Genomic DNA, 13,600 nt, shown 5'->3' on the forward strand with positions numbered 1-13,600 from the left:
TGTAGGTTGTCTGAGGACAGTTCTGTGCTATTTACGATTTAACCACCATAAAAGTGCTAGAGGCCTGCATTCTTTTAACTGAACGTTAACTGACTGGTCCTTAGGGGAAGAAAGAGGTGAAGATGACATTGATTTCCATTCAAGCCTTTTCCGTAGATAGTCGTCGCTAGAGGTCGACTCGTCCGCGACAGGACACCGCTTTACCCCCGTTGTGAACCGCATGAACTGCTCAGACTTGCCCTGTCATCACTGTTTTGTACTGTATGTGTCTTAAAAAATGCAAAGCCTTCAGAATATTTAGTGTTTAGTGTTTTCCGCTTGCACACTGTTGTTCCATTTTATGCTTACGGGCATTGAACAACCCTTCATGTTAATACACAGTATTAATATAGTAAAGTGTTATTAAAACTATGCCGTGTTTTGAATGTTATAGAATAGGTAATGCTATTAAAAAGATAAGAAATAAACCTTTGTGCTTGTGGTTTTGGTTTGTGTACTTGGCTTTGTAGAACTACCATCATTATCTACAAATGCATGTCATTAGAATGGATGACTGTCTGCCACGGAATGTTTGGGCAGTGGGTTTCCGTGGTTACCAGGGAAATTGCCGCCCAACAAAAGACTAACATTACTGTCACTTGTAATGTGAAAAAAAGGCCTCACTTCTGCATGACAATAGGGGATTAAAATTATAAAGGATCTGTGTGGAAGAGGTCAAAAAAAGTTGCAGTCCTTCTCTTAAAGTCTTTTTAAAGACAGACCTCTATTATGGCTTAATTTGCCATGACTAATAACCTGTCCCACATTATGCTACAGCTGACTTGTGACAAATAGTCACTGACAATGTGATATGTCCTAGATCCACTTTAATTCAATGACTTTCACCAGACAGGTATACATAAATGCAGAGCAAAACCAACAAATTATCAAAAACAAATAGCACACGACACAACCTCACAAGTACTGGAACTTTATTTAAATAAGTGATTTGTCATTACAAAAAAAAGAAAAAAAAGAGTACATCAATTACACACCTGATAAATATTTCACTGTTTGCTTCACATTGATCTTTGTCACCTTTGAGAATCTGCAATGTATGAAATGTCATCGCATTTACATGTATCCATTAAACATAACAAGCATGAAAGTAAATTGCGGAGATTAGGCTGATTGGCCCTTGTCCATGTCACAGATGTGGCAGTAAACTGCACACACGTTTACTTAACCACATGAACCCTAGCGTCCCTATTCTGGGGTGAACCTTAGGTGAAAATAGCCAACCAAAGGCTCACAACGCAATGCACTGTGTGAACTTGCAGATCAGCCATTTGCAGCTAAGAGGGAGGTTTGGTATATAGAGGAAAAGAAGTAGGGGTCCAATATACTAGGTTTAAGTGGTTAAATGATAATTGAGTGTCAAGACTATAACTGAAAACATGAAATACTTGGGAAAAATAGAGCAATGTTGTTCATATACAGTTCTTAATTGGAACATATTCATAACCTTTCTGAGCAGGCAACTGGAAAATAAAACCATCCTATACGGCCAATTCTGCAGTGTTTGTTATTCCATTCTAATGGGCAGGAGCATTCCTTTGTTCACAACAACAAAATGGCTCTCCATGCAAATCACAATTCAAAGTGACGTGAGATGGAAGGCACTTGAATTTACATGCGAACTTGGGAGACCTTTTCTAGGTTGAAAAACCAGGCCGGAAGTCACAATTAGCTAGGTTAAGATATACAACGTGTGTGTTTGCATAATGATTTGCGTGCGAGCTATGTAGGAAAATTCACAGCACCATGATTTTCTTAGCTTGGGTTGGCTTAGTGAGAGCAAGTTGATTTGAACTGACGGGAAGTGAGAGTTAAGGAGGGAATGCACTCATTGCACTCACACACACAAACAGATACGCAGACACATACAATCACGCACTCACAAGTTCTTGATGCATTAACAGTTGCCGGGACAAAAAGGCCTCTTGTATTATTTCACAAGGACATTCAGTACCAAATAACCAACCTTATACAATACTACTGCTATATATACCATTAAGTCTTGTTTTATCTTGACTGCTTATTCATTATAGGGTTAGTGTGCTAGAGCCAGAGACTCAATGAGCAGCAATATCTCATGTTTGGAAATGTCCCACAAGCCTCTGCTTTGCGGTTCAGGAACTCCACTCTTGTGCAAAGGTAAGCCATCAACTATGATACTATAGGATAGTTGAAGGGTGACAAGGCCCAAATATCAACCTCAGATGATGAGGGAATGCCTCTTTGGCAGGGCTGGCATTGCTAAAGAGGATCGACCCTTAACAGTTAACACATACTGTGTTATTGGCGGACCCCCTCACTTTTGACAAGAAATAGCATGCGTGGATCATCTGGAGTGATCTAGACTCTAGAGTAACCAGCGACAGACGTGGCAAAGTGCTCTGCAAGGGCTGAAGCTTTAGGATAAAAGAGCTAAGTGGCCGTTTTTTTTTCTTCTAAATCTACCACTCCAATAGACTACAGCCAGCTCCCGTACGGAGTTCATATCAACATGAAATCCACCAGACACTGTTCCCTATATACAGCCAGCTCCCCTATAGAGTTCATATCAACATGAACTCCACCAGACTCTGTTCCCTACATACAGCCAGCTCCCGTATAGAGTTCATATATACATGAACTCCACCAGACTCCGTTCCCTACAGTCAGCTCCCGTATGAACTCCACCAGACTCTGTTCCCTACAGCCAGCTCCTGTACGGATTTCATATCAGCATGAACTCCACCAGATTTCGTTCCCTACAGCCAGCTCCTGTACAGAGTTCATATTAACATGCACTCCACCAGACTCCGTTCCCTACAGCCAGCTCCTGTATGGAGTTCACATCAATATGAAAACATTATAATGAAAAAAACAGGATAATGAACACTCTGTTGCTTCAGCCACATTTACAGTACATGAAATCTTGGCTTATTGTTTTAAGTAATTTGAACAATAATATATCTTGTCACCCTGACTCAATACACAAAATATTATCAATATATATCACTTACAAATATATATATATATGTATGTATTTATTTATTTCTATTATCTATGGAATTATAGAGATGGTTGTTTTCTTTCACCTCAAACATGGCTACATAGTCACTGGGGAGTGAACACGGTGCATCTGGTTGATTGCAAATGAAAGGGTTAATGAGGCTGAAATATGACACTATATCGATACCATAAATGGATTCCGCCAAACTTTCTCAGCTCCCCGATAAGACCTACGCAGACCATCACACACACCTGACCACACAGATAAGCGTTTGTGCCGTATACATTTTTTTCTCTCGATTGGCAGTCGTCAATTGTGCTAGCTTGATTGGCAGGTTGACAAGTGAAGAAGAGAACGGACTCAAGAGGAAGTGCGGCTGAGCCCGCCTCTCTAGCTCTCATTCGTTGGTGTTGCTGTTGCTGCTGCTGTCCATCTCCTTGCACTGCAGGTCTCCTCCGCTGTAGTCGATGCCAGGGAGCTTCACCCCGAACCGGTCCACGCACCAGCAGATCCCCCTCTTCCGCCCGCGGGACGGCTTACACTACAGATAATAATAACAGGAGAGATATTTCACCACTTAAGCCCCATCTACTTTACTAAACAGATGACAAAAAATAGATGATCCACATGCTCACAACGCTTCACGATGCAACGTGTTGTGAGCTTGTGGATTTAGGTGGATTACTTTTTTGAGGTTATTGTGGCAGAAACGTTTTCAAGATTTGGGAACTCCTGTTATACACAATGTTAAATGTCAGACAGGGTCATTTGCTTTTACTGTAAAAATACCTGCTTGCGCTTGAAGAAACCTTTCTTGTCACAGTTTGGGATGTAGAGGGAAAGAGCCCAGACCCGAGACGTGTCCTTCATGCTTTGAATCAGATTGTCTAATCTCCTCCTGCAGGGTCCCTACACACACCACACACACACACTTACTTATATATACAGCTTGTGGATATGTGCAATTTAAAATGTAGGCATTTATCCAGAGCGACTTACAATAAGCAAGGTAATCACATACATCAAATGCAGAGAGACAGTAGTGCCTCAGTAAACTACGATCACAGGTAAACCAAAAACCTAGCATCAGTCTAAGCAATATACTATCAAAATAATAATCTGTACATTGAAACTATAGGATACCAGGTAAACAATGAACCTAGCATCTGTCTACATAAGATGCTATCCAAATTACACAGATGAGCCTGTGTACAGTGTACACAGTCTCACTGTGTGTGAAGTTTGTGTGTGTGTGTGTGTGTGTGTGTGGGGGGGTGTGTGTGTGTGTGTGTGTGTGTGAGAGAGTGTGAGTGTGAGTGTGTGTGTGTGTGTGCGCGCGCGCGCGCGCGTTTGGCCGTGTGTGCGTGCGAATGGCCATGTGAATCCCACATGTGTAATTCGATGCATAAATAAAAGGCCCACCGTTTCGCGCACAAACTCCGGCTGTACTTTTTCCACAGGGCGGGTTGGGTAGTCCAGGCCGCCGGTGGGTCTCTGCCTCGCCAGCCACTTCTTGCGGTCCTCTGCATGCTTCTTGGCCTGGGCCTTCAAGCTGACAATGTGGTCCCTTCTGTTCGTGGGCACCTTGGTTTGGGGCAAGATGGACTCTGGAATGGGTAACATGGCCTCATCAGGAGACTCGCCATCTGAGAAGAAGAAGAGGAGGTATGTGCAGAGAGAAAGCGAGAGAGAGAGAGCGAGAGAGAGAGAGAACGTTAAGTCAAGTTCATGCCGAAGTTACTACGGTGACCAGATGTCCTGGTTTGGCTGGGATTGTCCCGGTTTCAAGCTGGGTGTCCCGAGTCCCGACAAATATCTCTAAAATACCAAAATGTCCTGGTTTTCAACATTCACTACCAAATTGTCCTGGTTTTCACCACAATTTAAATTATAACACTTGCTTTTGAGGAAAGGTGTGGTCACTAGATATGCTGAGTGCTAAAATCCTGATAAAAACACCAGGGGAAAATTAAAAATATATTTTTAGATTGTTAAAAGTAGGGAAAATAGCAGATCCGACAAGCTTACGTTGTGAGCTTTGGGGCTTTTGAAAATATGGTCACCCTATGCAGAAAATTCATGTCAACTGCCTGTCATTGTCATCGACTCTTTCTCATTCGTCACAGGACTTTATCAGTTGCAGTTCTAATTGGCAGTGATGGAAACATGATGACTGGCACCATGCTTTGACATGCATTGAAGTGGGAAACTACGTATATATCTGTGGTAGTTTTGGTGGAAAAACAGTATTAATAACCTATTGATCTCTGTGGCAATTTTTTTAATGAAATTACTTGCACGTATTAATTCCATACAGTACATGCATGTATTCATTCATAAGAAGTCATATTCTAAATCTATTTCCTCATGGGTAACCGTCACATACCTGCACTGGTTAACCACTTAAATCCTATATACTTCAGTTGACGGGGGTCCCCCAGGGGTCAATATTTATATCTGGTCCCCACCCTTTTTTCCCCCTTACACCAAATCTCTTCTCCCACATTAGCCGATCTACAAGCTCACAAACGCGTCAGACGCTTGTATAGAACTGCCATTTTCGCAGAATGTTCGCCTATTTCGTAGAATGTTTGTCTATTATGACATGCCCAGAATAGGGACGCTGGGGTTCATGCGGTTAAGAAAACGGCTGTACAGCTGTAGGAATGAGAGAGAGACCAGACACTGGACAAGAAAAGACATGAAATGATGTGATGATGTCTCTGTGGACCGTGTGCGTCCATGTTTAGTGCAGTCCGTGGCCACTGGCCAATTCCAGACACCATGTGTTGACATGCGTGACAACACAGCCTACATTTGTGGCAGGTCAAGTTAGCATTTTTGGGGTATATGTAGACCATATGGTCTCAAACTTTTATAGCCAGCGACCTAAATGAGACATTTAGTCTCACACTAGCACCCCAGAGTCAAGAAAACATACTATTACACTTGTCATGTGGGCAACCCACTGGGGACAAGTCCTCCATTTTGGGTCCCAATCCCTAGAAACACTGGACTGCTTTCATATTTTGCGAATGAATGCCTTTAGAAAGGGCCTTCGAACGAGCCTTAAAAAACACGCGACACATCTTCGCACCAATCACAGGCCTCGGCTGTCCTCTCAATGCAGGCTGGAATTAGTGGTCAGGCTTGTGGGCTTCCTAGTAACACCTCAGCTCTCTCTGTTACTGTACATCTATCTGTATAGAGCAGTGGTTTTCAACCCTTTTCATATCAAGGTCCATTATTTATTCAGCATTTGAGCCACGGCCCACCATTTGATGAGATTTAGACTCTCAGACCCAAGACTTAGAATATTTTGTTATCGTTGGATACGATTTTGTTCACAATTCCATGCGGTATTGATGTTGGTACCAATAGGAGAGAGAACAGTTGATCAAAATAACAATTCTTTGATTAAGTAATGCAGATGTTTAACAATAATTTAACTCTTGAGAGCGTAAAATGATACGCTAATTTTACGCTCTCAAGAGTTAAAGATCTATAAGGGTCCATTTGGTTACCAACTCTTCCATCATTTAGCTGGGGATCACCTGGAACCCCCTCAAGGACCACTGGTGGTCCCCGGACCACTGGTTGAGAACCACTGGTATAGGGCACCGAACTCTGACATAATAACGCATCCTACCTGGGTCACGTTTCCCCCCCCCCCCATTCTGAATTCCCATGGACGTGTTTAATATCTCGGCATATAAGAACTGTGATCCAAAAATAAACAAACGAACCCGGCGGTTCGACTCATATGGGTATGAAGCATCAACTGTTAATGTTAGCGCCGCCTAATTCATTGCATTTTCACCAGAAGCAGACTGCATCAAATATGAGTGACTGACTATCGTTAACGATACAGAGCCACCTCCCTGACAAGCTCTGGGATTATTTTATTTTTTAGGACCACAATTCTTATATGAGATGATTCAAATACGAACCAATGTTATTTTCCATGGAGAAAAACTTCCGTGACCCAGGGGATGAGCGAGTGACGTCAGGACTTCGGTACTCTATTGACCTCAATTAATGCTGGGCGATATGACTTCAAATCAGTATCACAATTATTTCAAACTTGTGCCTTGGTTACGATTAATTAATGATTATTACTTTTTAAACGGTGAAAATAGCTGATCTACTGTACAAGCTCACAATGCGTCGCGATGCAACGGATTGTGGGCTAGTTTCACTATTGTGTACACATTGTACAATGACGTATAAGGGTTAAGTGGTTAATCAGTCTAATGAATTTCGTCAATTATTAAAAAAAAATATTAGAATGTTTTCGTGTTTTTTTGTGAATGTATAAAGATTCATATTAAAACAAAAACCTGATGCGTGATTATTCAATTAACCTACATGAGCAAAATTAAGTTAGTTATTGGTTGTAAATATCGGTTAGTTGCCCTGCCCTACTGTCAATCCAAACTGCCGATATCGGACATTTGAACACAGTGTCAATATCTCAGATTAAACAATGGCTAGTATGAAGGTAAAACTCACTAAAGCTAAAAAAAAAAAAACATTCTGCACACTCCACACAATGGATATCAGCTACTGTAGCATTTGTATCCAAAATGGATACGTGGTGGCATTTCACTTACAGTTTTTAGCCATATGTGTGTCCTGAGCCATGGCTGTCATGGGGATCCATGCATCATGTGCATGTTTCCGCTTCCACTTTTGGCATGCAGTAAAGATTTGCCTTGTAAAACCCCCGGGGGATGACAAACACCAACCCGTCTGAGCTTTGCATGATGACGCCATCCCTAAGCTACGTCTATAAGGGAAACAAGGTCAGCGCGCTTGAGGTCATGACATGAATCCATACATTAAACCCATGAAATCCTCTGTCATAAAGCCTCCGTCCTAACGATGATGACAATGATGTCTATACCCCCTGTCCACGGGAGTCAATTATAGGGAGAAGGAAAAGAGATATTTCTCCCACCCACCCCCACATCCCCAGTTTTCTGCTGACACACTTTTCTTGGGGGGGGGGGATAAGTGCAAGTCTAATCAAGTCTGCACTTGTTAATCCCCACCATCTTCTAATCTGATTACTGCTGACTGATAGTGTCTCTCTCTTTTTAGCCTCCCTTTTCTTGTGGTGGAGCTGTGAGAGATGTGATGATTCTGTTGAATTTGATCCCTTTCTGGATGGGGTTGTGAACAAAAACTATGGACGATCTAACTCCCCCTTTCCCCACCACCCGTGTATCCGTTTGAAATGACTATTTTGTCTTGTATTGGTGCAGACACAAGAGGAGCTTATTTTTAGAATGCCGTTCCGTAATCCTTGGTATTTACTGTTCAGGTTCTTAGAAAGCATCGGCGTCGTTATGTCCAACAAAGCCTTAAAAAGGTCCAGTGTTTGTGATCCTAGGCTCATCAGTTTTCATTCCGTCGGGTCAGTTTTCCTTTCAAAAGGTGTGGGCGTGTTATTTCAGAATGAACCTGTTCACATATTGATACTTTAAAAGGGTTCAGTGTACACACTGACACATACTGTACATCTATCTATCCAGACTGTTCTTCATAGCTCTGTTACCAGTGGTGGAAAGTATCTTAGTACCTTTACTTACAATTTTTTTTAACTTTTACTTCACTTCAGTAGTTTCTACTTCTACTCCAATACATATCAGAGGCAAATATTGTACTTTTTACTTCCACTACAATCATATGAAAACTTTAGTTACTAGTTACTTTGCAGATTTAGATTATTATTACAAAACAGCCTACAAGCTCACAATGTGTTGCATCGCGACGCATTGTGAGCTTATAGGTCAGCTATACACATTTTTAAATACTTTAATCAACTTTGGCACTTTACATATATTTTGATGCCAATACTTCAAGTAAATTTGACATTGTGTTTTACTTTAGTATTTTTCTGAGTACTTCTTTACAGCCTGCCTGTGGTATGCAATATATTAACATGACATAACATAACATAACACAATAGGAAAGCCACACATACACAGCCCACAGCACATGGATATGGTCGCTGTCAATTGGAAACTAGGCTGAGACGATATGAGTACCGGTCCCTCAGGATTTGTTGCTGTGACGATGTTTGGCCCTTGATAACGATGATATCACAATACACGATATCTGCGATAATAGATTGCAAGAAATTTCATCTACAACTCATCACGATATCTGTAACTGAAGAGGAAATGGTAAATTATGCATTTATTCTGAAATCTTGCCACATTTCCCTCACTAAGCTCTCCTGTGCAAATTACATTTTTAAATGATGTAAACCTGGACAGTGCTTTCCTTTATCATGATAAAATATATTTGCCGCCACTACGATAAGAGGGAGTACGATCGATATATCGCATCGTGTTATGATCTACGAGCTCATAACACGTCACATCACGAACGTTGTGAGCTTGTAGATCGGGTACTTTTGCTTTTGTGTGACACTGTGGTATGGCGAAGTATAGGCCATAAATGTATGGAAAAACTAAAATGAAATATGGAGATACAAGCTATCTGTATGTGTATGTGGTTGCATGCTGGCATGCACAGGAGCATGCATACTGTACGTGCACGATTGCCTGCACGGGTGCATAAGTGCATGCGTGCATGTGTACACTTCACATGTCCCCACCCACACTCGATAAGCATGTGGGTTAAGGTGGTTAGTGCACACATATCAACGAGAATGAGATGCACGTACAGCAGGGAGTGAGGAGTTAATCCACGACACGAGTGAGTCCACAGACAGACTGGGGGGGGGGGGGGGGGATGTGTGTGTGAGGGGGGGGGGGTAGTGATCCATACTCAGCCAGCATTTTGCTGAATCACTACAGAGCCTGCACACACTCAGCTCACACTCAGCGGAAAGAGGGCGGGAGAGAGTAGAGATTGAGGAGGGCGGGTGGGGGTGCAAGGAACATGGAGGAAAAGCCGGGGCGGGAGGGGATGGGAGGCATGAGGAGGAAGAGAGTGAGCGATGGAGGGAGGGAAGGTGGCTAGGAGGGAGGGAATGATGGAAAGATGACAGGAGGAAGAGAGAGAAGCAAGAAAGATGGATGCAGAGAGCGAGAGAGAGAGAGAGAGAGAGAGAGAGAGAGAGAGAGAGAGAGAGAGAGCGAGAGAGCGAGAGAGCGAGAGAGCGATAGAGCGAGAGAGCGAGAGAGAGAGAAGAGGGGTAGATAGGTGGTGAAAGAGGGTATAATGACAGCGGGGGGGTGACAGGAGGAGATGAAGTGGGGAGGTAGAGAAGTGGGGGGAGGATGAGAGACAGGAGGAAAGAGGAGACGGTGCCACTTGAGATGGGAAAAGAATGGAGGGAGGAACAAAACCATGAATAAGGTGCGATGGAGGTTAATCTGAAGGACTGTGGACAATAGCAAGAAAATGACAGAGCGCATACTACGACAGGGGAATACAGGGATTTAATATAGGGCAAGTTCAATATTGTGGAAACAATGTCACCTGCACAGACAATGAGTGCAGGGTATAATAAAAGTGTCAGACGGACCAAAAAAAGAAAAAGAAAATTCAACAGTGAAGGGGACAGAAGAAAAAATCCTCTTGTGCTCCATGTCTCAGATTACGAGCCGGGGCTGCAATAGGGCCAATCACACAAAGCCGTTCGGACAGCGTTGGCCTTAACGCCCTCCCCGCAGACACTAGTCTGTGAACTGTCCCTAAAATGTCATTCAAATGAGCCTCTTCTTCTTCGTGGAACAGCGCCTATAATATTCTCCCTGTTTTATATGGCCCAGTGGTGCCCCCGAGGCGACGGCCGGGCCACTCACACGAAAAGGGCCCCCGAAACCCTCTAATTTAGACTCTTTAGACCGTTTAGTCCCACCACGGCTCTCAGACCAAGATGACAGGTTGATCGGCACTCGGCAGCAGTCGTTGACAAGAGTTCTGCGGGTCACGGCTGGGCTTTTGAGACGTGCGCATCGGTAATGACAGGTGTCAACCCGTCTTAACCACACTTACACCCCACATGGGTAACCGGAGTCCCTCAGGGCTCAATACTAGTGTATTTTCTGTTTTCTGTTATTGTGGGGAAAGCTTTCGCTGAAAATAGCCGATCGACAAGCTCACAATGTTTGGAGCTTGTCCATCTGCTATTTTCAACGAAAGCTTTCCGCACAATACCAATGCTGGGGTTTAAGGGGTAAGAGCAGTGCGTTTCTCGACCCAAATGGCCACCACCTCCCAATTCCAAAGCCTGCCGATCACACACCCAATCACATGAAGGCATAACCATGTCGGTTTCAATGGCCTTATCAAATGAATCAATGGAATATTAGCGAGTGTAGCCTATAGCTGATATGAGAGCGCAAAGCATGACTTTTAGGGTTTGTGAAATGCAGGTTTTATCCCGAAATGGGTTTGTCATCATAGCCTGTAGGACCAAGCTGCTTCAAACGAAAACAAATAAAAATAAGATAATTATTAATATTTATCATTATTTATTATGTTTAGATCCTCCGTTTGTAGCCCACCAGAATAAATATATAAAATATATATATATATGGGCGCAAAATTATTAGGCATAATCTAATAGGATATAGGGCTATACAGTAGGCTATATATTTTTTCCCTACAGACCTGCAAGTCCTCAAAAGAAATAATTTCCTATAGCTATTCAATAACTCCAACTAATGGAACCAAACGGACCTGCAAGGGTCCGTTTGGTTCCATGAGTATAGGCTACACCCGTGGTTCCCAAACCTTTTAGCTTCACGTGACCCAAAATGTTATGTCTCCCCAGGACCCAAGCTAGGGAAAATAGCAGATCTACAAGCTCACAACGCATAATGGCTTGTAGATCGGCTATTTTCACTACTTCTTAACCATTTGTTTTCCAATTTATGGAATTTCTTGATTTTGTCTTTATTTATTCATGGAATTCTTTTGAAAAATCATTGAATTTGTTTTGAATTCAGGAATATTTTTGCTTTTTTAAATACACATTTTTTTTAAATGTTTGGACATCTTTTCAAAAATGGGATATTTACTCGTGACCAATAAAAATGTGTCAGCGACTCACAAAGGGCCAAGGGGTCTCTACAATGGCTACACTCTCCCCCAATAAAACACAGGGTTTTTAAACCCAGATCGGATCAATGGCCTTTCTTACCCTTTGACGAGTGCATCAGCTTGTACAGCTTCTCGTTGGCGCACGCGCCTCGCCCGTGCAGGAGCGCGTGCAGCTGCTTCTCCTCGCCGCTCCGCGGCAGGCAGCGGAGGCCGCGCATGCACGGCCGCGTGTACACGCCGCACGGCGCGCCCTCGTCGAGCGCGCACGTCAGGCAGCATCCGCAGCCGGGCTCCTTGACGACGTGGTGGCAGCCCAGCGGCACCGGCGGACACATGGACAGCGCCTTCTGGTCGCACGGCTCGCAGGGCACGTAGGAGCCGCGGCAGCTGATGATCGGGGCGAGCAGGGGGATCACCACGACCACCAGGAGAGAGGAGTACACACTCAGCAGCATCTTGATCGCTGCCGTCGGTCGGGTGGCTGGAAATAGCCTAATATGTGTCAAGAATATACCAAAACGCTCGTCCCAAAACACAGCCGCCCCCGGGGGCAAAAATCCAACGACCTGGGTATTCCTAAACGTAACTTTAGTAAACTATGCCTAAAAAACCTAACCTTATTCCCAAACGTAACTTCAGCTAAAACAATGACAGGGTGAGCTGTTTTGGGGCGAGTCTTCCGGTTACCGCCGAGAATATACGTCAACTGGATGAATAACGAATATCAACTAAATATGACGTCCGATCCGACCTTTCCAGTGGGCTCCGAGTTGAAACGTTAGAGGGGTTTCAGTCAGTGCGCAAACGGGGGGGTTCGAGCATCCACAGGTGCCGTTGCGCGCTTTGTAGTGTGTCGTTGAGTCCCTTTGGTGTCACTGTCACTGCATCCGATGCTTGCAAACCACAAGAGAAAGAAAGAAAGAAGGAAAAAAAAAACGCCCCGCAGCTCCTCTTCAGCGGGCAAAGTGCAGAAATATCAAATGAATAAAACGGAATCAGCGATGATCTCCTGACTGAGCAATTCCTCCAGACCAGGGATGTCCAGTGTCGTTTTTTACGCGCAACTTGTCTCCCCTATAATGAGGGGAAGAAGCAGCAGCAGAGCAATTCTCCTCCTCGGTGAATCTCCGTAGGCTATATACCAACCCGCGCACGGTTCCCTCAGCACAATATATAATCTGTGGCTTTGAGCTTGCCTTTAAAAAAAAAAAAAAAAAAAAAAAAAAAAGGTTGCCAGAGGCGAAGCCTATAACGACGGGTATGTCAAACAACGTTTTGGAGGGGGAGGCGCACTTGTCAACTCTCCGTGCGCCTCGATGGTGATTTCACTCGCAGGGCGGGTGCTGGCATGCCTCCAGTAGTCAGACATGCTGCTGGATACGAGCAGTGGTGGAAAGTAACTAAGTACATTTACCCAAGTACTGTACTTAAGTAAAAATTTTACTTTACTGGAGTATTTCCCATTTTCAATACTTTTACTTCTAGGCTACTCCATCTCAGAGGCAAATATTGTACTTTTACTCCACTGTAATT

The 13,600-nt window shown here is 43.6% G+C and overlaps 1 protein-coding gene across 2 annotated transcripts; it reads right to left on the reverse strand.

The window, feature by feature from the left end:
• Positions 1 to 954: 954 nt before the first annotated feature.
• On the reverse strand, positions 955 to 13,221 carry igfbp5a (insulin-like growth factor binding protein 5a). Of its 2 annotated transcripts, XR_013932749.1 has the most exons (5): positions 12,168 to 13,221; positions 4,463 to 4,686; positions 3,830 to 3,949; positions 2,720 to 3,581; positions 955 to 2,504 (listed from the first exon to the last, which is right to left on the reverse strand). XR_013932749.1 is itself a non-coding variant. In XM_080422855.1 (4 exons), the coding sequence occupies exons 1-4, from the start codon at positions 12,520 to 12,522 to the stop codon at positions 3,438 to 3,440; spliced, it is 843 nt and encodes a 280-aa protein (XP_080278981.1). In that variant the 5' UTR covers positions 12,523 to 13,221; the 3' UTR covers positions 955 to 3,437. The 2 variants fall into 2 exon arrangements, 1 of the variants encoding a protein (XP_080278981.1); XM_080422855.1 differs by having other exon boundaries at positions 955 to 3,581.
• Between the last annotated feature and the right edge of the window lie 379 nt (positions 13,222 to 13,600).

Source organism: Gymnoscopelus braueri, assembly GCF_963280865.1.
Source record: "Gymnoscopelus braueri genome assembly, chromosome: 24".
NCBI classification, from domain to species: Eukaryota; Metazoa; Chordata; class Actinopteri; order Myctophiformes; family Myctophidae; genus Gymnoscopelus; species Gymnoscopelus braueri.